Source organism: Suncus etruscus, chromosome 5 (genome assembly GCF_024139225.1).
Source record: "Suncus etruscus isolate mSunEtr1 chromosome 5, mSunEtr1.pri.cur, whole genome shotgun sequence".
NCBI lineage: Eukaryota > Metazoa > Chordata > Mammalia > Eulipotyphla > Soricidae > Suncus > Suncus etruscus.
This window is the reverse complement of record NC_064852.1, coordinates 26,720,360-26,748,067: the sequence shown is the minus strand read 5'-3', so window position 1 is coordinate 26,748,067 and position 27,708 is coordinate 26,720,360. Positions and strand designations below refer to the sequence as shown.

General features: G+C 36.9%; 1 protein-coding gene and 1 non-coding gene across 3 annotated transcripts in view; both read right to left on the bottom strand.

Moving 5' to 3' along the window:
* The window catches only part of AQP9 (aquaporin 9), an 837,480-nt gene that overhangs the window by 53,850 nt on the left and 755,922 nt on the right, over positions 1-27,708 (bottom strand). Inside the window, exon 1 of one of the 2 annotated variants that reach the window (XM_049773705.1) lies at positions 2,443-3,007. The exons of the other annotated variant lie outside the window; for it this stretch is intronic. Coding sequence (XP_049629662.1) covers positions 2,443-2,553 — 111 coding nt within the window. The 5' untranslated portion in view covers positions 2,554-3,007. Of the gene's footprint in view, positions 1-2,442; positions 3,008-27,708 lie in introns of those variants that run through there. 2 annotated transcript variants of the gene reach the window in all.
* On the bottom strand, positions 23,772-23,935 carry LOC126010196 (U1 spliceosomal RNA). Its single transcript, XR_007496322.1, has one exon. It is a non-coding gene; the product is annotated as a U1 spliceosomal RNA (small nuclear RNA).

Below are 27,708 nucleotides of genomic sequence, written 5' to 3'. Positions count from 1 at the left end.
TCTAGGCCACAGTTGGCGGCACTTAGGGGTTATTCCTAGATTTGCACTCAGAAATCGACCTTGGCAGGCTGGGGGACCATATGGGATGCTGGAAATCAAACCGGGTCCCTCCCAGGTCAGCCGCATGCAAAGCAAATGCCGCAGTGCTCTCTCCTGCCCCGTGTCTGTGATTCTGCGATTTTTAAAATATTCCTGATCCCCTGTATCTTACTAAACTTGAATCTTTTCACAAGAAAAAGAAGATACATACAATTTTTAATTAGAGCAGAAACAAATACCTTGGATACCTCTTAGCAAAATTATGTGGATTTATATCAAAAATCACTGCATTTAAGGCACAAACATTCCCACAATCCTCAAAATTGAGACATAGAAAGGTGAAAGATAGCTTAGGGATAAGGGACTAGTTGTGGCCCTGGAGATTCTGGGCATATCAAGGAAGGAGTAGTGAAGAATTCTCAGGTTCTGGCATTGAACCATTCACCCCAGTTGGCTGAATATTCCTGAGAGAGGGTCTGGAGTGAACCCTTGACCCCAAGCATAGCTTTGGAGATGCTCCCCATCCAAAATACATAAATTGAGTATTGGGGCCAGAAAAATAGCATAGTTAGAAAGGCATTTTATTTGCTTCCAAACAACTCTGGTTCAAATCCCTAACTCTGCATACCTCCAGGGATCATTCCTAAAAACAGAGCTAGGACTATCTTCTGACCATCTGTGGATATAGCCCCCAAATTAAAAAATACATAAAATAAAATAAATTGAGGATTATAGCCATTATACTACTTAGCCATTGCTCAGAGTTCTTTCTTTTTTTTAAACAAACAAACAATGATATAAATCGAGGCTTTTAAGAAGTAATTGGCTTTAAGTGGAAAGTTACTAATTTTAATTTTCAACCTACATTTCAAGGAGAATACAGATGTGACAATTTGAAGAATAGTGACCAGCTGAATGTTGCTTTCCCTTACTCAGCCCTGACAGGATGGTGTTATGAAACAGGATCGCCTTAAGAAATCGTGGTTTTAAATTTGGGGGGTTGCAAAATGAATGTTTTGTTCACTTCTTCCTCTGTTTTGCTCAACACTCAGAATTATGACTGTATACCCTCACTTTCCAGTCTCATGGGTAATAAATAAACTAAAGTCCCTGAAATCTCTGGTGACAACTACTCCTCTCTTTGGGTCAAACTGTTAAGTACATTACCCTAGGATTCCTGGCTTCCAGAGGTCACTTGCTCAATAAACAGTAACTGTAATCAGAGGAACGATTGCCTTCTATTTTCTCTCATTTTTTCCCTTTAAACTCTTCCCTACCTAAGTCAAATATCCTCCTCCCAATTTAATCCCAGTGAGGACAGTTGAGTACTAGATATAGTCCTAGAACCTCAAAATTTTTTGAATAAATTCACCTATAAAGGAGGTTTAAGAGAACAAATTTTTTCTAACTTGCTCCTCATTTTACAGAATTTTTCAAGTACAGATTCATTTCTCAATTTTGGCTTAGTATCCTAAATTATTATGTAATTATCCAAAGCAAAGAGCTCTTATTGTATAAAGTTTATAGGCAATTCTTTAAAAGCATATGAAAAGTAAAATGGTTTCTACTTGTAGTAAGAACTCTTTAAACAGGTTTTGGAGTTATTTGTATTTATTTTTGAAGCCAATTAAGGTTAGTAGTTGTTATGGATGAGAGTATTTAAACATCAAATGTATTGTTCACAAATAATCTGGGTCTAGGTAAGAAATCAGAGGCAATAATTGAGGATTCTGTGAGATGAAAACCACAGGAGAAAAATTTTCACTCTTTAATTAATAGTTGTGCTACTCTGGACCAAATCCTAGAGAGATTCTTACAACCAATCTCTCCATAATATCTAGAAAGTTCTCTTAATTTCCTAATTAAAGTTATTAGCTTGAATCAAATAGAAAAAAACTGATATGATATCAAAATTGGATTATTGCCTAGCACACAACTTCTACCTCATGCATCTTATAGTTTATTAAAAGTCAAATCATCTGTCAAGATAATCTTTGCCAAGCACTTATAATGAGCTAATATTTCCTCCATCCTTTCATTGGCTGTCTGTCAATAAAAGAAAATAAAAAGGCATAAATCAATTAAACAGAACAATTTCCAATTGCTGACTGAAATCATAAAGCTATCTTAGAGAAAATTCTGGAATGAAAAGAAGTACCTCCCCATCCCTTTCACTCCAGTCAACTTCTATGGTAACTGAAAGGAATACTCAGAAACTTAATATTGTGGCTACTAAATAGACAAATGGCCTGGAAATAACACTCTCATTTCCTGAAAGATATGAATTTAATGACGAACTTCGTGAAGAAAAAACAAACAAACAAACAAACCAAAAGTTTCCTCTACCAGTAGTAATAGGGAAGCATTGTTTGTTCAGAATTTAGGAAATCAGGAAATACTTACAATCATCACAAATGTGCCCAGGAACTCGGAGAGTGTTTCTTTAGCTAAGCTGCTCTTTAAGACCAGTCTCTGTTTAAAGCTTTTCCTTTTGTATCCCTTCTCAGGCTGCATCTTGGGAATCCTCCAAGGACCACTCTTCTGATGGATACTTAGTTCTTCAGATTTCTATTTCACTGGCTTGTAATACGGAAGTTTTGACAACTGCGGAGACTCTTGGAGATGTCTGGTGAGATTCTCTGGCCGTACCAACCAACACTCCCTATTACAGCTTGTGACTTAATCCTTCTGCTAAAACTATCATTCCCTGTTCACTGCTGTTTAACTGAATTTGCGAGTTAGAACCTGAAATCTTCAAAACAAACCTTTTTTTGGTGCCTGATAGATTAATCATTACCTTTATTCTCAAGGTATTTTTTTTCTCTGCCTTTTTTTTTCAAGAGATGAGAAAAGAGATGTTGTGCCGATCATGTTGCCAAACCACAGTGATGGGCTTGAGTCCAGAAGAGATTTACATGTTTCACAATTGCAGGCTTCTAATTTTTTTTTCTTCTTTGAAAGACGGTGGCTAGAGTGTAGTTTGAAATTGTCAAGAAAATATATATATTCTTATATATATATGGACTTATATTTCTATATACGTCCAGTGTAAACATTGTTTTCTAAAACTTTTTATGCAAACTGGAAAGCATAAACAAAGCGCAGTTGTATTATTTACAAAATTAATCACACTATTTTTTCCCAATATCCTTTTAGTGGTTTAATGTTCTCTAGATCTACTTGGAGGTGAAGAAATTAACATAAAGGAAGACGGTTGCATATTTCACAGTCAATACACTTGTAGACTTTCTCTGATATGAAGTTAGGCTTCATCTGCTGAAAATGATTTGGAATTCCTTCTCAGAAGATGAAGAAGGCAAGTTGTTGGGTTTCTTTTTAAAAAAGCATCCCAGTTTGAACTTCCAGTTTTCATCATAAAATATGTAGGCTAAAATAAATAGAAAATAAACAAGAGTAGGCTGAAACTCTATACAACCTGGAGATTACTGGATTGATCAGAGCATATGTCACCAATTTAACAACATTTCTAGGCTAGACCACTTAAGTAATTACCATTCTTGCCAGCAATAAACTATATTTAGGACTAACTTTTTGTCAAGTCAAATGTTCAAGCCTTGATTTTTCAAAACAAATGCAGCCAGCAGTAGGTTGTGACTAGCAAGCAGACTCAGAGAATTAGCACTCCAAGTTATTTTTTCTCCAAGCCTTCCACAAAGGAACATCTCTGTGTCAATTCCTCACTTACCTTTGTAAGACAGCCCTTCTCAATTGAAGAGGCATGCAGGCAGCAAAAGTGTGGACAAAACAGCTGCTGAAAAGTTCAAGGGCAGAGGGAAAATTGCTCAATCTGTAAATATAGACCTAAGGTCTAAAAAGTTTTAACTTGCCCGGGACACTTTATGGAAGGCCCAGGATAAGAATACAGCATTTGGCTTTTAAGACCAGGTTAAGATGTCATGGAAAATATATAGACTAGATGATTTATCCATAACCATAGTAATCCCAAGCACAGTGGATGGACCAGAGAAACAGGACTTGACTGCAATAGGTACACTAGACTATTCTTTAGTCTCTTCGTTCAGTCATGGAACAAATATTTATGGCATATTCATACTGTGCCAACCATTACACTTAGAAATGTACAGGGGTCCTGCCTCCCGCGGGATTTAAAATATAGTGAAGAGGACAGACATAAATCAAACAATCACACAATTTAAAAAAATCACAACTGAGGTGTATGTTATAAAGGTAGGTAAACAAGTTTTTCTGAGCAAACATAGGCAGAGGGATTTCTTTTGTGGGGGCACACCTGGTGATGTTCAGGGGTTACTCCTGGCTCTAAACTAAAAAATCACTCATAGAAAGCTTGGGGGACCATATGGGATGTTGGGAATTGAACCTGACTGCATGCAATGCTAACACTCTTTCTATGCTATCACTCTGGCCCTATCAAAGGGCTTTCTTAAGAGGAGGAATTCAGGTCTAGACCCAGATGAGAAGGAAGTATAGGAATTAGTTATATAAAATGGGAAAGGAAAAACATCTTCATGGCCATGGAGAGGGGAAATGTGAGCATCATGTCCATCCAAGAATGAAAGAACTCCCTGTTCTTTCTCCCAAAGAGCATAAAGAAACCTGGTGTCAAATGAGCCTGGTCAAGGATTAGGCCATTCTGGCCCTTTAAAATCATGATTAGAGCTAACAAAAATAGTTTATGTGATGGTTTTAAGTAGGAGCATGATACCATGAGACTTGACTTTTAAAAAGTCATAAAATATATGTTTGGAAAATTTAAAGGAATCAGGTTGAATTTGGAAATAAAAGTCATCTTGGCCATGGGTTAGGAAAGTATTGGAGGGGCCCTACAGTAGTTAGTAATAGGTGTGGGCCCACTAGTGGATATCCTAAGAATTTTAGGACAAAGTAATGACTTTGACAATGGAGAAAAAAATGGATGGAATCAAATGTTCTTTATATTGTAAAATAGGAATCTTAATGGATTGGCTATGAAAGATCAGAAAAAGGGACTCATATAGATTGATATCTATGCATTCACAGAGGTATCAATTGAATGAATAAAGATGATGTTCTTTAGGGAGTTTGAAGAGAAACTGAGTTTGTGGAATGAAATATTTTGTGCTTAGAGAAAGAAATACTTAATACTTCTTTTATTCCCCTTCAAATAGCAACCACACTTGAACAATTCATTAACAAAGACAACTCACTCTCCAGTAAGTCAGCAAACAAAACACTCCAAAGTAAGAAAAAACAAAACAAAACAAAAAACACCCTCCCAAACCCCAAATAATATAGTAATAAGCATCTTTCTCTATCTCTGAAAAATTTCAGGTGCCACAAAATAGTGGAGACAAGAGATCTCAAGAGTTCTTCCACATCTCTGCTCAACTCACTTTAGCCATCAGTACTCAGGGAAATTCCTGACTTGGGCTGGGACCGGTAAAGTCAGATCTGAACACCTACACAGCACAGCTGCTCATGTTCCACAAGCCTTGAGAGGCATTTAGCTGTGTCAAAGCTCACTTATTTTGCCCAGTATGAGATGATTCTTACTATCCTTACCTCAGGTAGTGGTGGACTCAGGCCAGAGGAACAAATTGCTCTCTACAGAAAAGGAGGGTCAGTCCTAACCTTGGTCAAACAGATGACTAGTACAAGAGTGGTATAGGTATAAATACAAAGTACAGACTCAACAACACTGAGACATGAGATCTAATCTGAAACCATCAAACGTTACCAGTCATAGTAGCAAATAGGGGAGTGGGAATAGATTGGGAGATGGTGGAATGTGGAGTGATGGGAGTTGACACTGGTGGTGGGATTGGTGTTGAAATATTATATACCTAAAATTCAACTCTCAATAACATTGTAAATAAAGTTTCCTTAACTAAATAAAAAAATTTAAAGAAGGAATACATGAGAGGGGAGAAGGAAAAAATATGTGTTAAAGAGAGAACATGGATTTCTTTAGTGGGAGGGAAATGAGTATAGAGACAAGCAAGTGAGAGATGTATTCAAGGGAAACAATGACTTGAAAAGCAAGCCTTAAATCACTTTCAGAAGAAACTTTTTATATATAATTTACTTTATAGACCATGTATCACATAGTTGACATAGTTAATCATAATACATTTTTTTCAGATATATGGGAGAAAAAATTAGTAAAAAAGAAAAAAAGAAGAAAGAAAAAATGTCATGGAAATTATTGAATGTTGCAATTAGCTCATTAAGTCATTTAAAGAAGGTTTTGTCAGCTCTTGTTAATTTATCATTTTTTTCTTTTGTTGCTGAACATTAGGTGGCTTCAGATACAAATTGGCATCCAGATTGGTGTGTTCCTATGGGAATGACATTATTAAACAAAAATGGAGTTGTAATGTGACCACATGGTCCAAAAGTTCCAAGTACTATTGCTGATACTGCAGCTTTTGTAGGGCATTGTTTCAGCTGCTGGGGCTTCTGGAAGTATAAAAAGGCAGAGGGAGGGTGCCTACACTCACTCCCAAAAATGTACTGGTGATATCTGAAATATCAACATACTTGGAATATTGGTCAGGGAGCTATAGAGAAATGGTGAAGCAGGGCCATGGGCAAAACAGTGATTATGTGTGATGGGTACAGCAGGAATGGCTTTCACAGGGCAGGGACTTGGCCTGCCCTCTCCTCCTGAGATTGCCAGCTTACACCTGCAATGACTGGTGTACCCATAATTTTTCATGGCTTTGCTTACATCTCTTTCAAGAATGGCTAAAGAAACTGTGGTATACATACACAATGGAATATTATGCAGTCATCAGGAGAGATGAAGTCATGAAATTTCCCTATATATGGATGTACATGGAATCTATTATGCTGAGTGAAATAAGTCAGAGGGAGAGAGATAGATGCAGAATAGTCTCACTCATCTATGGGTTTTAAGAAACATGAAAGACATTTTTTCAATAATTCCCAGAAACAAAAGAGAGGAGGACTGGAAGGTTCAGCTCACAATATGAAGCTCACTACAAAGAGTGATGAGTGCAGTTAGAGAAATAACTACTTTGAGAACTATCATAACAATGTGAATTAATGAGGGAAGTAGAAAGCCTGTCTAGAGTACAGGCAAGGGTGGGGTGGGGAGGAGGGAGATTTGGAACATTGGTGATGAGAATATTGCACTGGTGAAGGGGGGTGTTCTTTGCATGACTGAAACCTAACCACAATCATGTTTGTAGTCAAGGTGTTTAAATAATGATATTAATTTAAAAAAAAAAGAACAGAGTAAATCTATGGAACCAGCAAATGCACACATGGTGACTGAATTGGTGGACCAGGAGTTTTGTATACATAAAAGTTAATTTGAGCATTATCACAGGAAAGTCTTGCCCTGCTGAGGATCTTCTCATAATTTTATCCTTTGCACTGTTGATTTTTTCTTCATTACCTCATAGATTCTTCTGTATCTTTTTTTTCTGAGGGGTCCACCCTTCTCGAGTGTATTTTTGTATTTCTGAATTTGAGTGGTCCCACGGTGTCTAGTCTTCAAAATGCTCAGAATTTGTATTTAAAAGGAAAATAGTCTTTGGGCCATTTAAGGCCCAAACCTGAAAAGAGCATATTTGAAAAGTATTAGATTTTTAAGTTTTATTATGTCCCAAAAGTACATTATTAGGGCACCCTACAAATCTGCCTGCAACAGAAGTAACTATTCCAAAGCATCTTCACACCTAAGTTCCCTTTGGAAATATGGGGCTGATTTGTTACTTTCATTCATTTATTCAAAGCATATATTAGTGTTTGCTTTGTGTCAGCATTAAGCAGTGGGAATTTAAAAATTAAAATAGGTTGGGGCCGGAGAGATAGCATGGAGGTAGGGCATTTGCCTTGCATGCAGAAGGATGGTGGTTTGAATCCCAGCATCCCATATGGTCCCCCGAGCCTGCCAGCAGTGATTTCTGAGCATAGAGCCAGGAGTAACCCCTGAGCGCCGCTGAGTGTGACCCAAAAAACAAACAAACAAAAACAACAAACAAACACAACACTCAAATTAAAATACGTTTACTTATAAAGAATTATGTAAATAGCAAAGTAAATAATCATCTTAATAACAAAGATTTCCAAGTGAGTATGTCATAATAAAATAAATGTATGTCAACTGTGACTTAGAGCTAAAATTTTAGTTACCCCAATGTAGACTATTGTGATCTTATTAATGTACATTATCTATATATTGACTCATCTATCCATCATTTGTAACATTGGGCTCTTTAGATGCAATACTATGCAATGACACTGAATCACTGAATCTACAAGATTGACCCGTTCAGTTCTTTTAATTTCTCTAGATTCTGCCTTTTTCTGACTTTAACATTCTCTGGCTGGCTTTGGTTCCTTCATAGAATTACACAAGTCTGATGAACAAAGGGTAAGTAGTCAGTTTACACAGTGACTTATCTTTAGTGTTTTTAACTTTGACCAACTCTCCACTCTATTTTAGAAGTCCCTTTGATGGCCACTTTTGAGACACTGTTGTCTTATCTTTCAAAAGCTTTGACACCAAGACATACCTCACTGGCTAAAACTGCTGGTTCTCATATTTCACCCACTCTCTTACACAATTCAGATTTATATCCTCCTCATAAATTCCAGTCCCTCAGCTCCTCCCTCTCCACCCAATTCTTACATAGTGATGATTAAAATTAATGATGCACTTATCTCATTTTCACTTCATCACTGACTTTCTTCTGTAACAACACAGCTAAAATCCAATTCTGGATATACTCAGGATCTAATACTTTTCAAATATGCTCTTTTCAGGTTATTGAATGATGGTAAAGAAAATTATATAAAGGAATTGGTTTTAGTATTAATTGTGATATTGTATTTTTAGTGATCTTATATCCTTAATGAAGTCTTGATTTCCAAGATTTCACATTTTAATATGTTTTAGAATCATCTACATTTAGAGAGTATGACTTGATAGATTTGGGATGGAGCCAAGAACTTCATAAACATTCCTGATCATTTAAATACCTTTTCCTATCTCATTCCCTGTAACTCAAGTATTTCTTTCTTTATTTTTTAATAATATTTTTATTTAAACACCTTGGTGTCAAACATGATTGTGGTTGGGTTTCAGTCATATAAGAGGACACCCCCCATCACCAGTGCAATATTCCCACCACCAAATCTCCCTCCTCCCACCCTATCCCCACCTGTACTCTAGACAGGCTTTCTATTTCCCTCAAAAATTCTCATTGTTAGATAGTCGCAATGTACTTATTTCTCTAACTAAACTCATCACTCTTTAGGGTGAGGTTCATGAAGTGGGCTGTATTTTCCAGTCCTCCTATCTTTTGTCTCTGAAAATTATTGCAAGAATGTTTTTTATTTTCTAAAACCCATAGATGAGTGAGACCATTCTACGTCTCTCTCTCTCTCTCTCTCTCTCTCTCTCTCTCTCTCTCTCTCTCTCTCTCTCTGGCTTATTTTACTCAGCATAATAGATTCCATGTACATCCATGTATAGGAAAATTTCAGGACTTTAATGGCAATACTCCCCAAAGCATTGTACAGATTTAATGCGATTCCTCTAAAGATACCCATGACATTCTTCAAAGGAGTGGATCAAGCACTTTTGAAATTTATTTGGAACAATAAACACCCTCGAATAGCTAAAGCAATCAATGGGAAAAAGAATGTGGGAGGCATTACTTTCCCCAAATTTAAACTTTACTACAAAGCAATAGTTATCAAAACAGCATGGTATTGGAATAAAGATAGATCCTCAGATCAGTAGAATAGCTTGAATACTCAGAGAATGTTCCCCAGACAAACAATCACCCAATTTTTGATAAAGGAAGAAGAAATCCTAAATGGAGCAAAGAAAGCCTCTTCAACAAGTGGTGTTGGCACAACAGGCTAGCCACTTGAAAAAATTGAACTTAGACCCCCAGCTAACATCATGTACGAAGGTAAAATGCAAATGGATTAAAGAGCTCAATATAAGACCTGATACCATAAGGTATATAGAACAACACGTAGGTGAAAAAAATTCATGACATTGAGACTAAAGGCATCTTTAAGGAGGAAACTGCACTCTCCAAACAAGTGAAAGCAAAGATTAACAAATGGGAATATATTAAGCTGAGAAACTTCTGCACCTCAAAGGAAATAGATCCCAGGATACAAGAGCCACCCCACTGAGTGGGAGAAACTATTCACCCAATACACATCAGATAAGGGGCTAATCTCCAAAATATACAAGGCACTGATAGAACTTTTTTTTAATTTTATTTAAACACCTTGATTACATACATGATTGTATTTGGGTTTCAGTCATGTAAAGAACACCACCCATCATCAGTGCAACATTCCCATCACCAATGTCCCAAATCTCCTTCCAACCCACCCGACCCCCACCTGTACTCTAGACAGGCTTTCCATTTCCCTCATACATTCTTATTATTAAGACAGTTCAAAATGTAGTTATTTCTCTAACTAAACTCATCACTCTTTGTAGTGAGCTTCTTGAGGTGAGGTGGAATTTCCAGATCTTTTCTCTTTTGTGTCTGAAAATTATTATTACAAGGGTGTCTTTCATTTTTCTTAAAACCCATAGATGAATGAGACCATTCTGCATTTCTCTCTCTCTCTCTCTCTGACTTATTTCACTCAGCATAATAGATTCCGTGTACATCCATGTATAGGAAAATTTCATGACTTCATCTCTCCTGACAGCTGCATAATATTCCATTGTGTATATGTACCACAGTTTTCTTAGCCATTCGTCTGTTGAAGGGCATCTTGGTTGTTTCCAGAGTCTTGCTATGGTAAATAGTGCTGCAATAAATATAGGTGTAAGGAAGGGGTTTTTGTATTGTATTTTTGTGTTCCTAGGGTATATTCCTAGGAGTGGTATAGCTGGATCATATGGGAGCTCGATTTCCAGTTTTTGGAGGAATCTCCATATCACTTTCCATAAAGGCTGAACTAGACGGCATTACCACCAGCAGTGGATAAGAGTTCCTTTCTCTCCACATCCCCGCCAACACTGTTTATTCTCATTTTTTGTGATGTGTGCCATTCTCTGTGGTGTGAGGTGGTGTCTCATCGTTGTTTTGATTTGCATCTCCCTGATGATTAGTGATGTGGAGCACTTTTTCATGTGTCTTTTGGCCATTTGTATTTCTTCTTTGTCAAAGTGTCTGTTCATTTCTTCTCCCCATTTTTTGATGGGATTAGATGTTTTTTTCTTGTAAAGTTCTGTCAGTGCCTTGTATATTTTGGATATTAGCCCCTTATCTGATGGGTATTGGGTGAATAGTTTCTCCCACTCAGTGGGTGGCTCTTGAATCCTGGGCACTATTTCCTTTGAGGTGCAGAAGCTTCTCAGCTTAATATATTCCCATCTGTTAATCTCTGCTTTCACTTGCTTGAAGAGTGCAGTTTTCTCCTTGAATATGCCTGTAGTCTCAAATCCTGGAGTGTTTTGCCAATGTGTTGTTCTATATATCTTATGGTTTCAGGTCTGAAATCAAGGTCTTTAATCTGTTTGGATTTTACCTTCGTATATGATGTTAGCTGGGGGTCTAAAGTTCAATTTTTTCAAGTGGCTAGCCTGTTGTGCCAACACCACTTGTTGAAGAGGCTTTCTTTGCTCCATTTAGGATTTCCTGCTCCTTTGTCAAAAATTAGGTGATTGTATGTCTGGGGAACATTTTCTGAGTATTCAATCCTATTCCACTGATCTGAGGGCCTGTCCTTATTCCAATACCATGCTGTTTTGATAACTATTGCTTTGTAGTAAAGTTTAAAATTGGGGAAAGTAATTCCTCCCATATTCTTTTTCCCAATGATTGCTTTAGCTATTCTAGGGTGTTTATTGTTCCAAACGAATTTCAAAAGTGCCTGATCCACTACTTTGAAGAATGTCATGGGTATCTTTAGAGGTATCATATTAAATCTGTATAATGCCTTGGGGATTATTGCCATTTTGATGATATTAATCCTGCCAATCCATGAGCAGGTATAAGTTTCCATTTCCGTGTGTCCTCTCTTATTTCTTGGAGCATAGTTTTATAGTTTTCTTTGTATAGGTCCTTCACATTTTTAGTCAAGTTGATTCCAAGATCTTTGAGTTTGTGTGGCACTATTGTGAATGGGATTGTTATCTTAAAGTCCATTTCTTCCTTATTACTAGTGCTGTATAGAAAGGCCATTGATTTTTGTGTGTAAATTTTGTAGCCTGCCACTTTGCTATATGAGTCTATTGTTTCTAGAAGCTTTTTGGTAGAGTCTTTAAGGTTTTCTAAGTAGAGTATCATGTCATCTGCAAACAGTGAGAGCTTGAGTTCTTCCTTTCCTATCTGGATTCCCTTGATATCTTTTTCTTGCCTAATCGCTATAGCGAGTACTTCCAGTGCTATGTTGAATAGGAGTGTTGAGAGAGGACAGCCTTGTTTTGTGCCAGAATTTAGGGGGAAGGCTTTTAGTTTTTCTCCATTGAGAATAATATTTGCCACTGGCTTGTGGTAGATGGCCTTAAGTATATTGAGAAATGTTCCTTCCATTTCCATCTTGCTGAGAATTTTGATCAAGAATGGGTGTTGGACCTTGTCAAATGCTTTCTCTGCATCTATTGATATGATCATGTGATTTTTATTTCTCTTGTTGTTGATGTTGTGTATTATGTTGATAGATTTAAGGATGTTAAACCATCATTGCATTCCTGGGATAAAACCTACTTGATCGTAGTGGATAATCTTCTTAATGAGGCATTTATCCTATTTGCCAGGATTTTGTTGAGGATCTTTGCATCTGCATTCATCAGCGATATTGGTCTGTAATTTTCTTTTTTCGTAGCATCTCTGTCTGGTTTAGGTATCAAGGTGATGTTGGCTTTATAAAAGCTATTTGGAAGTGTTTCCATTTGTTCAATTTCATGAAAGAGTCTTGCCAGGATTGGTAGTAGTTCCTCTTGGAAAGTTTGAAAAAATTCATTAGTGAATCCATCTGGGCCTGGGCTATTGTTTTTGGGCAGACATTTGATTACCATTTTAATTTCATCAATAGTGATGGGGGTATTTAGATATGCTACATCCTCTTTCTTCAACTGTGGAATATTATAAGAGTCCAACAATTTATCCATTTCTTCCAGGTTCTCATTTTCAGTGGCATAGAGTTTCTCAAAGTAGTTTCTGATTACCCTTTGAATCTCTGCCATATCAGTAGTGATCTCTTCTTTTTCATTTCTAATACGAGTTATCAAGTTTCTCTCTCTCTTTCTTTGTTAGTTTTGCCAGTGGTCTATCAATCTTGTTTATTTTTTCAAAGAACCAACTTCTGCTTTTGTTAATCTTTTGGATTGTTTTTTGGGTTTCCACTTCGTTGATTTCTGCTCTCAGCTTTGTTATTTCCTTCTGTCTCCCTATGTTTGGGTCCTTCTGTTGAGCACTTTCTAGTTCTATTAGCTGTGTCATTAAGCTACTCAAGTAAGCCCCTTCTTTCTTCCTGATGTGTGCTTGCAAAGCTATAAATTTTCCTCTCAGTACTGCTTTTGCTGTGTCCCATAATTTCGGATAGTTTGTGTCTTTATTGTTATTTGTTTCCAGGAACCTTTTGATTTCCTCCTTGATTTTATCTCAGACCCACTGGTTATTCAGTATGAGGCTGTTTAACTTTCAGGTGTTAAAGTTTTTCTTCTGCATCCCTTTGGAATTCACAAATAATTTCAGAGCCTTGTGGTCAGCGAAGGTAGTCTGCAAAATTTCTATCCTCTTGATCTTATGGAGGTATGTTTTATGTGCCAGCATGTAGTCTATCCTAGAGAATGTCCCATGTACATTGGAGAAGAATGTATATCCAGGTTTCTGGGGATGAAGTGTCCTATATAATATATATATATATATATATATATATAAATCCACTAGGCCTCTTTCTTCCATTTCTCTTCTCAGGTCTAGTATATTCTTGTTGGGTTTCAGTCTGGTTGACCTATCCAGTGTTGACAAAGCCGTGTTGAGGTCCCCCACAATTATTGTGTTTTTATTGATAATATTTTTCAGATTTGTCAGCAATTGTATTTAATATTTTGCTGGCCTCTCATTCGGTGCATATATGTTTAGGAGAGTTGTTTCTTCCTGTTCTACATACCCCTTGTTTAATATAAAATGTCCATCTTTGTCCCTTACAACCTTCCTGAGTCTAAAGTTTGTATTATCTAATATTAGTATGGCCACTCCAGCTTTTTTATGGGTGTTGTTGTTTGGATAATTTTTCTCCAGCCTTTTATTTTGAGTCTATGTTTGTTCTGACTATTCAGGTGCATTTCTTGTAGGCAGCAGAAGGTTGGATTGAGTTTTTTGATCCATTTAGCCACTCTATGTCTCTTAACTGGTGCATTTAGTCCATTGACATTGAGAGACAGAATTGTCCTGGGATTTAATGCCATCTTTATATTGAATTTTGGTGTGTTTTTTGGTTAGTCTTGTCTTAAATTAGGTCTTTCAGTTTTTCTCTTAAGACTGGTTTTGAGTGTAAAGTTTCTGAGCTGTTTTTTGTCTGTGAAACCATGTACTCTTCCATCAAACTGGAAAGTGAGTTTTGCTGGGTACCGTATTCTAGGTGAAGCATTCATTTCATTCAGTCTTGTCACAATATCCCACCACTGCTTTCTGGCTTTGAGTGTTTCTGGTGACAGGTCTGCTGTAAATCTCAAGGATGTTCCCTTGAATGTAATTTCCCTTTTTGATCTTGCTGTTTTCAGAATTCTGTCTCTATCTGTGGGATTTGTCATTGTGACTAGGATGTGTCTTGGGGTATTTTTTTCTGAGGTCTCTTTTGGTTGGTACTCTTTGAGCATGCAGGATATGGTCACATATATTCTTTAGCTCTGGAAGTTTCTCTTTAATGATGTTCTTGACCGTTGATTCTTCCTGGAAATTTTCTTCCTGGATCTCTGGGACTCCAATGATTCTTAAGTTGTTTCTGTTGAGCTTATCATAGACTTCTATTTTCATCTGTTCCCATTCTTTGACTAATTTTGCCACTGTCTGTAGCAATTCAGCCCCTGAAGATGTTGGCTGATGGTGGGATGGAGAATGAGGCCTTTTTCTTCCAGCTCGGAGCTCGCGTCTGCCACCCTGTCTAGTCCACGGTTCTGAGGTGAAACGGCGGGTAAACAGCTCGCAGACAGTCAGGCTCGTGGAAATATTTGCTTTATTCAGATGGACAAAACTGAAGTCCAAAGACTCAGATTCAGTTCCAGCCAGCCAAAGCCCTGGCCTTCCACAGACCTCTGTTTTTATACTCCAGAGTCAGGTACCACCCAATGGTGGGATCAGATACCAACCAATGGTGAAAGCAGAATCAGGTCCTACCCTAGGGTGGGGGCAGAATGCCAGGTCACACCCTAGGGTAGGGCACAATCACCAATCAGTTTAAGGTGAGTAACATAGTAATCCCCCAAAATATTTACATACACAACATCTGTTCATTTGTTTTAAGTTTTTTTCCAATCTCTCCCGCTGTATGGAATTGTTATTTATCTCATCTTCCACAGCACCAAGTCTATTCTCAGCTTCTGATACCCTGTCCCAGAGCATATCCATTTTGTCATTCACTTCGTTTACTGACTTTTTCAGGCCTGTTAGTTGACATGTTATTTCAGTTTGGATTTTTGTGATTTCTGTGTTCATATTTTCTTGGTTCTTATTAGTGTTCTGTTCAACTCGATCCATGGTTTTTTTGAGTTCTTTGAGCATCTTCCATATTGCTTGTCTAAAGTCCTTATCTGAGAGGTTGATTAGTTTATTGGTCATTATCTGGTCATCAGAATTGTCATCTTCATTCTCTATGTCTGATGCTGGCCTGCATTGTTTTTCCATTGTCACACTTGTATTGTGGGTTTTTCTACGTGTTCTGGTGGTATTCATTGGCTAAATGATGTAGGTAGCCACACTCCTCTGGCTCTGCCCTTTCTGGATGGGTCATCTTGCCTCCAAGGGAGGTGCGTCCTCAGTGGATGAAGCCTCTCACAGGATCAAATCTTAGGCCCGAGCACGCAGCAGAGAAGATAGTCCGGAGAGATATGCTGGGCTTCAGTGATCCAGCACAGTTCTTAGTGTAATTTTTTTCTTCTTGTTGCGATGATGTTCTTTCCTTAGAAAGAGCGCACGGCTGCATAGTGAAGCGATGTTTTCTGGAGCCTCTTTTTGGCCCACTCCCAAGAGGTTCACACGACAGGACAGTAGACAGACACACACAGGCAGCACTCACAATTTTTCACAGTCGGGCCCCACTGGGCAGGCGTAGTTTTCCGCACTGATAGAACTTTAGAAGAAAAAAACCATCTAATGTCATCAAAAAATGGGGAGAAGAAATGGAAAGACACTGAGAAAGAAGAAATAAAAATGGCCAAAAGGCACATGAAAAAATGCTCCACATCAGTATTTTTTTCTTATCCCCATCACTATCCCCCAGTTACAACTCTCTTTGACCAGTAATCTTTTTACCTGATCTACTTTAAAAATTAGGTTTATTGGGGCCGAAGCAATAGCACAGCAGTTGGGCATTTGCCTGCATGCTGCTGATCAGAGACAGACCCGGGTTCAATCCCTGGCATCCCATATGGTCCCCAGAACCTTGCCAGGAGTGATTTCTGAGTGCAGATCCAGGAGTAACCCCTGAATGCTGTTGGGTATAGCCCAACCCCCCCCAAGGCTTATTGATAGTTTTACCTTATGTTTCTTCTTGCTAAACTTATTTTAAATATTGATGCTTGGGTTGTATCTTTTTCCTTGCTGTGTTCCTTCTAAAGAAAAATATCATGCTGATGTTCTGTTAAAATCACTCTTGGTCCATGACTGTGATTAATGTTTTCTTTACCATCTCAATCTCTTACATTCAAAAATAGCCTTCTTTTTTTATAGCTAAACAGGAATTCCTAAAAAAAAAAAAAAAAAAAAAAAAAAAAAGCTCGAATATTACCTATTGTGAAAAACATTGCTTTAAAGTTTTTTTCTAAAATGACATTGTCTTAGGCTGCTAGGGCAAGGTACCACCCATAAATTAAATAATTTGAACAACAAAAATTTATATAATTATAAGAACAAACCTTTTATATAAGAATAAACCTATCAAAACTTTTTAGAGTCAAAAGTTGAGGGGAAATATTTCTAAAACTGTATCTCCAGGCATTTTAGGTTGATTATAAATCTTACAATTAAATCTTGAGGAATCTAAGGTTCAAGTATATGTCTTCTCTAGCAGCAAATGTTTACACAAACCTTTTTCACATCCATCCATATGTTAACTTTGGGGTTTGTCAGAGATGTTTGGACCATACCATCAATACTCAGTTCTTACTCTTGGCTCTGTGCTCAGGAGTCACTGCTGAGGAACATGTGGTGCTGGGGATAAAATCAGGCTCAGCTACACATAAGACAAGTGCCTTACTCACTTCTCTATGTTCCCCATGTGCTAACTATTTAATTAAAACATTCAAGTTTATCTTTTAATATAATTTAATGTTTCTTTAAATCTTTAAGGAAAATATTTCAATATATTTAAATCATTGTAATTTCAAAAATAACTGACAAGTAACACAATAATATAATTTAAAAGTCATTATGAAGACAGGCTAGAATTTCTGCTGAGTCAAAAACAGCAATGTCATCCTTACCTTTCAATTTCAGTAACCTGTCTAAACTTCTCACACTTGAAAACAAGCCATCTTATCTCTGCATATAATAATAACACTTCTTTAGGGGCACACCCGGTGACGCCCAGGGATTACTCCTGGCTATGCGCTCAGAAATAGCTCCTGGCTTGGGAGACCACATGGGACCCCAGGGATCGAACCTAGTGCGTCCTGGGTCAGTTGCGTGCAAAACAAATTCCCTAACACTGTGCTATCGTTCCGGCACAATAAAAGCACTTTTAAAACCAGAGTCCATGTATTTGAAAATGCTGGTAAAAGAGGCTGCTTAGGGCACATCTTTTAATGAAGTTAATAATATTCATAGTCCCTGAAGCATAACAACAGAATAAAGTGTTGTTTCTAGGACGGTGAATGCTTCCCAATGAATCATGCAGTGAGTCAAAGTGTTATTGCCACCAGCTTTAACTTTGCTACCAATCCAACATTCTCTAAGATCTTTACTTTTTCACTGTTTATATAGAGCCCCATGCAATTTTTCTTTGGTAAGCGTTTATGTGTGAAAATTTTAACACATAATTTTTCTTTTGTTTGGAGGCCACACTTGGAGGACTCAGATATTACTCCAGGCTCTGTGCTTGAGGGCGGATACTGGCAGTGTTCAAGGGACCATTCAGTGCTGTGGACTGAACATGGGGCTCTTGCACTCAAAATGTGTGATAAACCCATCGAGCTTTCTCTCTGGCCTTCGATCAAGTCTTGTGTATCCTTCTAATGAGTGACAAGCAATAACTCCTTATATATGCTTCATTCTTTTTTTTTTTTTTTGGTTTTTGGGCCACACCCTGTGACGCTCAGGGGTTACTCCTGGCTATGCGCTCAGAAGTTGCTCCTGGCTTCTTGGGGGACCGTATGGGACCCCGGGGGATCGAACCGCGGTCCGTCCTAGGCTAGCGCAGGCAAGGCAGGCACCTTACCTCCAGCGCCACCGCCCGGCCCCTGCTTCATTCTTTATGCAACTGTGCCCTACTGTTATACTTCTGACTTGCAAACTTTGAAATTTTCTTAAGCCCCAGTGATCCACTGCTGAAATTTGTCATTACTAATTTTAGAAATATGCTTGAAAACAGTATCATTTCATTAGTAAATTTAAGATAAATGTTATATTTTTCTTTAGGAACTATTTATGACATTTTAGTGGTAGCAAGTAACCTACAGTTTTGGAGGGCACAACCAGCTTTGCTTACTCCTAATTCTGCATTCAGTGATCACTTTTTTGGGGGTCCAGGGACACATATAAGGTAGTAGTGACTGAACTCAGGTGGGGTTTATCCCAGCTGTACTACCATGTTGTTCCAGAGGTATCATCTTTCTATAAGATCCTTTCCTATTCTGTAGGGTTTTACAGTTAAATAATAAAAAGCTTCATAAGATTCCAGTAAATGTTTTCTATTAGCAGTAATAAATTTATCAGATTACTCTTTTTCTTAATTTAAAGATTTTAAAAGTAATTACAAATATGTCATTGCTTTATTGCAGTACACTGTGGGCTTGGTACTGATATAATTTTAGTTTGGCCTATTTCATGTTCTTCACAGCCAAAACATCACTATAAATTAAGCAAAGGATTTATTCAAAAATTATGTTTATTATAAGTAAATCCCTACTTCTAAAGTGACATGTTTTTCTTGTCAACTTAATTGGACTACAATTGGTACAAAACTACTGCCTTGTCATCAGTATTTTTATCTCTGTCTATATTTAGCTATTTTACAAAAACCAGAAAATATTTTTGTCCTGAATTATAAAATATTAAAAAGAGTTTAGTTTATTAAAATGCTTTTTCTGAATTTAATTTAATTTTTGGTGAAGCAAAATCATTTTTATTGAAAGAAATTTAGAGAAATATGAAATTTACAGAGACGACTATAGAGAAAGAAAGAGAGAGACACTTCTTTAAGAAAGAACACAGGCTTTCCACAATGGAAGAAAAGAGAAAAAAAAGAAAAATACACGTTCAAGAGAACATGGGTTTCACAGGGGTCTCAAACTCATGGCCCGTGGGCCACAAATGGCCCTCCATACAACATTTTGTGGCCCTGCCCTAGAGGAATCTTGTTTTGTTTTGTTTTGTTTTGTTTTGTTTTGTTTTAGTTGTTTGGGTCACACCCCCCAATGTTCAAGGCTTACTACTGACTTTGCACTCAAGGATCACCCCGATTTTGCCTCCTGCGGCCCCCAGGTAAATTAAGTTTGAGCCCAAAAGAAGACAGATGCTTAATTTTTAAAATTAATATTCACATTTAAATATGCATATGGTGGTGATAACAAAGAAGTATTATTACAAGGCTTTTGTTTGTATTTGTTAAGAAAATTGCTTAACTTTTAATATTAATACAGGTGCTTAATTTTTGGGTATTTTTAGGGGGGCCACACCCAGTGGTGCTCAGGGGTTACTCCTGGCTCTGCACTTAGAAATCGTTCCTGGCAGGGTCAGGGTACCATATGAGGTGCCAAAGATTGAACTCAGGTCCATCCTGGGTCAGCCAAATGTAAGGCAAATGTCCTACCTGTGTGATTTCTGCTGACCCATGTGCTTAATTTAAATTAATTTAAAATTAATGTTCACACTTAAATATGCATATATTGATGATGGTGACCCTGTTATTACAGGGCTCTTGCTTTACATTTACATTTATATAAAAGGAGATAAAACTATTTTTCAGTCAAACATTCTAATGCAAAACTATTAAAAATATATGAATTTGACACTTAAATGCTACAGAATGGCAGGGAGAAAATAATAAAAGCTCATTTTCTGTAATTAAATTATTACATTTATGTAAGAGCAGAAAACTTTGTAGGTAAAACAAAACACAGTAGTTCATAACATGAAATAGTCTTGCTTCTGGGTTGGGGAGTTTTGGAAACATACACTGGCATTGTATGGTGTGATGCATGCATAGTACAAAGTGCTAATATTGTGAGTGAAGTCACAAAAATTCAATATCAGCAAGTACTGCCAGAATCATCTTGGATCTATTATGCAGTTTATTTGAATTAATCATTGGCCATTGTGTGTTAATTTCACTATAGTCAATTTTGCAATTTCCACATTCAGTTACACAACCTCTATGGAGTCATGAACCACAGTGGTTTCAGATGCTTTGATCTCTAGACTAATATTAGTCATAAACAAATGAACTGGAAAGATGTATATATTTCTTTTTTTCTATGGAACAGATAAAGTAATTCAAAAAATTATTTATTTAATGCAAAATGGTGGATGTGGTGCCTGTGAGAAATTACAGTGGTTAAGGTACTTGCCTTATATGCAGTGCAGTCACCTATCTGTAATTATGTTTGATCCCCAGAGTGGTATATGATTCCCTAAGCACTGTGAAAACATCTTACTTAGAAATATATCCTATAAAATTGGTTTTGCAAATATACCAAATAATAAATATATGTGTCCTAGGTTATAAGTTCTATTAGAAAACACCGAGAAGCAACCATATGCCCTTGTTATAAACACAAATGACTTGGAATTTATAATTCTTCCCTGCCATGCCTAGGACTTAATCACAAGCAGAAAAGTCTTTATTCCATGAGTGCTAATGTATAAATAGATTCCAATAGATTCCAATAATTAAAAAATTATTTTAGTCAGTGATTTACAATTTTTCTTTGCTGTCCTAGTAGGATTTCATGCATGAATACAACCTTCCAACACCAGACCCTTCACTATAATGCCCATTTCCTCCATCATTGCCTTAGTGTCCAGCTCCTGTCATCACTACCCCACTTACAATCTCTCACAGATTCTGTTGTTTTTGACCTTTTGTTGCCCCTTAATATTTGATTTTATATTTCACATAGGAAAGAAGTCATTCTGTATTAGTTTTTTTTCCCTTTGACTAACTACACTCAGCATGATATCCTCTAGTTCCATACACATGGCAGCAAATTGAATGATTTTGTCTTTTATTTTAGATAGTATATAAAAAATACTCATCACTTATCATCAGGGAAATGTAAATTAAGACAACAAAGAGATATCACTTCACACCAGTAAAACCTGAGCATATAAAAAAGAAAAAAAAAGTGTTGGTATGAATGTGAAGAAAAAGAAAATCTTGTCTATTGCTTGTGGAAAAGTAGACTCGTTCAACTTTTGTAAAAAGAACACTTCTCAAAAAAACTAAGAATTGAACTTGCACTTGACCCAATGATACTACTTCCGGGTGTCTACTCCACTGGCCCAGTGGTCTTACTCATATAAGACATATAAGACATGCTCCTATGCTGATTGCAACACTATTTGCAACAGTCAACATTTGGAAACACAAATGTCTAAGATATCACATACCTATATAAAGGAATTGGTATATATACCAAGACACTATTTGTTAATAAATAACCAAACACAATAAATTTTTACAGTGAAATATCATAAAGCACAATAATTGAGTGAATTTTAGCTATACATAACAACATAAATGAATCTCAGACATAATGCTAAGAAAAAGCAGGAATATATAAAGAATACTTCTATTATCATAAAATGGCACATGACTTTGTCCAATATATTTTATTTTATTACATTAAAATATATTCCTTTATTTTAAACAGCAGTTTACAGAGTTGCTCAAAATAGTTGTTTCTGACATTCAACGTTTCACTATCAATCCTACCACCAATGTAACATTCCATTCACCATTGTCCTCAGTATCCCACTCTCCCAAGCCTGCCTTGATAGTTATGATAAATTATTTAACCATTCATTGCTTGTTACAACTAAACTCTATTGGAATTATTAAAAAACTTGATTAAAAGTGGGGGCCAGGGCCGGCAAGGTGGCGCTAAAGGTAAGGTGTCTGCCTTGCAAGCACTAGCCAAGGAAGGACTGCAGTTCGATCCCCCGGTGTCCCATATGGTCCCCCCAAGCCAGGGGCAATTTCTGAGTGATTAGCCAGGAGTAACCCCTGAGCATCAAATGGGTGTAGCCTGAAAAACCAAAAAAAAAAAAAAAAAAAAAAAAGTACTTTCATCACCAGTGAGGAAACTTCTGCCAAAATCAGCATTCTCACCAAGAGGATCCTAGAAAAAAAAAAAAAGAAAGAAAAGAAAAGAAAGAAAATTCAGAAGGGGCTAGAAAAGGCAAGGTACCTTGCATGAGGCTGATTCAGATTGACTCAGAATCAGATATTATCTCCCAGCTCTCACTCTGTCTGAGCACAGAGCCAGGATTAAGATGAACAGGTATGGTCCAGAAGCAAACCAAAAATTCCATGAATTTGTCTTTAACAAAAACAAAACATATTCCAATAAAATTCATCATGTAAATACAACTGAATAAATATTTATGGAGAATCAAATATAGGCTAAGTTAAATGTGGAGGTTTTTTTTTTAAATAAACACTTTATAATTTATCAAGAATTTTCATATTTATATGAAATAATATAAATATAAAGCTCTGTAATTTGTTGTTATGTATTTGTCTCTTCTACACCACCTCATATGCCAGGGCAATCAGAAACCATGTAGACTATTTGAAAATCATAATTTATTGGGTATATTGGCAGTCCAGGGGGCAAAGTGTGGTGGGATAGGTTGCACTCTGGGTCCTTTCGTGGAGAAAGGTTGACATGGTGGTGGGAAGGGCCCTAACTCATTGTTTATTTGAAATTCAACTACAAAAAACTCTGTAGATCAAAATTGTTTTAATAAAATAAAATTAGAAAAAGAATTTGTTGTGTATATTACACATAGTCTTTGAATGAGCACATGTTGAATTGTAGAGTTCAGAGAACTCTCATTGTATAGTTGAGAAAAATGAAGATTGAGAAAGAGGCAGGGACCTATCCAAATTACTGTGAACATAAAATTGAGGACTAAAATTTAAACCTTTGAATTCTTGAGATCATATATACAGGGCAACTTTTACCATTGCTCATTAAAATAATTTTACTTTGTCACAAACAAAATATGGTTTATGGTTAAAATTTTAATTAACCTTTCTTATATTTTTAGGATTTCACTATTTCATAAGTAGAATAAATATGCTATAAATAGGTAAAGTAATACTTTGATAAAATTTCACAATTATTTTTTCAGGGGAAAACATGAATGCAGTTGCCTACTACCACAAATTATGCAGTTGAGTTTTCCACATTTGGGGAGATCACAGGGGTCAGCAAATCTGGAGTTCAGTGGATGAACCTCACCCTGGGGAAACCACCTTCATGATCATGGTATCTCCCCTGCCAGTTAAGTATGAGAATTTCACAACTCTCTGTGAGGGTGAGGTGGAAGCCAGGGCATTGTTCAGTCTGTTCTACTTGGCTAATACTCCATAGCCCATGCCATCAGTACATTTTATTCTAACAAAACACATATTTGATCACATAGCCCAAGAGTGATCTTTTGTGAGTATATATCCTGAAATGAAAAATCAAGTGCCCCTTTTTATTGTTTTGGTTTTGGATCACATTCAGCAAGGTTCTCAGAGGTTACTTCTGACTTTGCACTAAGAAATTACTCCTGGCAGAGCCATAGGGACCATATAAGTGCTGAGGATAGAATTCACATTGGCCACATACGAGACAAATGCTCTACTCATACTATTGTTCCAGCCCTACAGAGTGCCCTTCTGAATGCATTAGCATAGCTTTATACAGGGCATTTAGTAGTGTAACTAATACTTGACTATATAAGAGCCCAGCTTATTCACCAGGTTGGGAATTAGGATAAAGATTTATGTGTCTTAACCACCATTAATAGGTGACTACCAATTTAAGGTGTACATTTCTCATTTCTGCAGTATAATGTTTAAAAGATATGCATTACATTTTTTTAAAAAATGTGTGTACAAGTCCCTTTGCCCCTTATCCTGGGTGTCGACATGGGATGACTGACAGGCTGAAGGCACATTTCCAGGGAAGATCTGAACTGGTTCCACCCTCTGTTCTTTTCCTATGATGCTGAAGAAGGACCAGAGCACTTTGGGATCTCCACTCTGGAATTCTGACTCTTGACTTAACTAGTAAACATTGAAATCCCTTCCCCCCCAAAAATCCCAATTTTCATATATGTTGGTATATATCTGGCACTGCTCAAGACTTACTTTGGTTCTGCATTCAAGGATCACTCCCGGTAGGCTCTAGGAACTATAAGTGGCATAGAAGATTCAACACCAGTTGACTATATAAAAGGATAAAACCTTACCCATTTAACTATTTCTTTAGGACTAATGCATTCTTCATTACCAATGAAGCAGAACATAACATCCTGAGAAAGACATTAGAAGACCCTGCCCCTAGTTTCTCATCAGTTGTGATAAGAGTGAGTTAGTCAGTCCAAAAACTATAAATAAAATTTTCTAGATGCCCACTGTCATGAATATTTGGGAATTACTCTTTCTACAAAGTTGCTATCATTATTTCAATTGATTATGCTATCAGTCATGTCTATAAAATATGTAGTCAGAAGACTTTCCTTCCATAAGGTACTTTACAAATTCTGGCCACTTCAATTAGCACACTGCACAAAAATCTGTAAGTCCTTTTAAGGTAATTTTTTAACCCTAAACTATAGTTTGGAGCTCAGTGACAAAAGAGAACATAGAACACAGAATCAGTTGTCAGAAAAGACCAGTGTAAAGGGTTGTGTGAAAAATAACCTATACTATTTTTAAATGAATCAAAATAGTTTTTATTGAAAAAAATTTGTTTAGAAAGATATGAGAAGAGAGGAAGAGGGGAGACACTTCACTCAGGAATTTTTCAAGTGGAAATAGGCAAACAAAAAAACAGAGATAATGATAGGAAAGAAGTGGACATTAAGAAAATAACCCATTCACATAATGTCACACAAACTCAAATACCTTGGAGTCAACTTGACTAAGGATGTGAAGGACCTATACGAAGAAAACTATAAGACCCTGCTACAAGAAATAAGAGAAGACACGTGGAAATGGAAATCCATACCCTGCTCTTGGATTGGCAGGATTAACATCATTAGAATGGCAATACTCCCCAAAGCATTGTACAGATTTAATGCAATCCCTCTAAAGATACCCATGACATTTTTCAAAGAAGTGGATCAAACACTTCTGAAATTCATTTGGAACAATAAACACCCTAGAATAGCTAAAGCAATCCTTTGGAAAAGGTATATGGGAGGCATTACTTTCCTCAACTTTAAACTGTATTACAAAGCAATAGTTATCAAAAAAAAAAAAAACCAAAAAAACATGGTATTGGAATAAAGACAGACCCTCAGATCAGTGGAATAGGCTTGAGTACTATGAGAATGTTCCCCAGACATACAATCACCTAACTTTTGATAAAGGAGCAAGAAATCCTAAATGGAGAAAGGAAAGCCTCTTCAATAAGTGGTGTTGGTACAACTGGTTAGCTACTTGCAAGAAAGTGAACTTAGACCCCCATCTAACACCATGTATGAAGGTAAAATCCAAATGGATTAAAGGCCTAGATATCAGACCTGAAACCATAAAGTATATAGAACAATACGTAGGTAAAACACTCCATGACACTAAGACTAAAGGCATCATCAAGGAGGAAACAGCACAAGTGGAAAGCAGAAATAAGCAGTCCAAACAAGTGGAAGCAGAAATAAACAGATGAGACTATATTAAGTGAGAAGCTTCTGAACCTCAAAGGAAATAGTGATCAGAATACAAGAGCCACTCATTGAGTGGGAGGAACTATTCACCCAATACCCATCAGATAAGGGGCTAATATCCAAAATATACAAGGCACTGACAGAACTTTACAAGGAAAAATTATCTAACCCCATCAAAAAAATGGGGAGAAGAAATGAACAGACTCTTTGACAAAAAAAAAAAAAAAGAATACTTTTGAAACAAAAAAAAGTCAGCTGAAAATCAGGGGTTGTCTTATACGCGGAGTATATCCCGAAAAATGTTTCAATATACCGCTAAACGAAAATTGTCTGAATATTGCCACAAAGTGAATTTTCCAACTTGATCCTGCACCAATCACTGCAAGGCTGCTTGGACCACCTCTCTAACTTAGCCAATCCAAGCAGGCTTGGATTATGCATGCAAATTAGACAATGTTCTGGACCCAAATCTACACTGTCAAAAGCCTGCTCAGATTGGCCAGAGTCAGAGAGGAAATCTATTACAGTATAACCTTTGAACCTTTGCTTGTTGTGATTGGCTCACTGTGGTACATACAGTTGCAGCACAGGAACGTTCTGTCTGATACAGTGAATATAGGCCTAAACCTATGTTTTAACTGCAAAATTAGGGAGTCGTCTTATACACCGGCAAATTTGGTACAAATGGCTAAAAAGCACATGAAAAAATGCTCCACATCACTAATCATCAGGGAGATGTAAATAAAAACAACTATGAGGTACCATCTCATGCCACAGAAATTGGTGCACATATATACAATGGTATATTATGCAGCCGTCAGAAGAGATGAAGTCATGAAATTTTTCTATACATGGATATATATGGAATCTTTTATGTTGAGTGAAATAAGTCAGAGGGAGAGAGATAGACACAGAATTATCTCACTCATCTATGGGTTTTGAGAAAAATAAAAGACATTTGTGCAATGATTCTCAGAGACAAAATAAAGGAGGACTGGACGGTCCAGCTCACGACATGAAGCCCACCACAGAGAGTGATGGGTGCAGTTAGAGAAATAATTACACTGAGAACCATCATAACAAAATGTGGCTCAATGAGGTAAGTAGAAAGCCTGTCTAGAGCACAGGCTGGGGTGGTGTGGGGAAGAAGGACACTTGGGACATTGGTGATGGGAATATTGCACTGGTAAAGTTTAAAAAAAAAGAAAAGAAAAGAAAAGAAAAAAAGAAACAGATAATGGGGATACAAGTTCAAGGGAAAATACAGGGTTGTAGAGTAAACTGATAATCTGTACTTAATCCTTAGAAAAGATCTGGCATCTTAACTTGAAGAACATACTTGAAATGTCACAGGCTTCAAAGACACTCCAAAGACAGAGATAAGCAAGGTAAATATTCCATATTT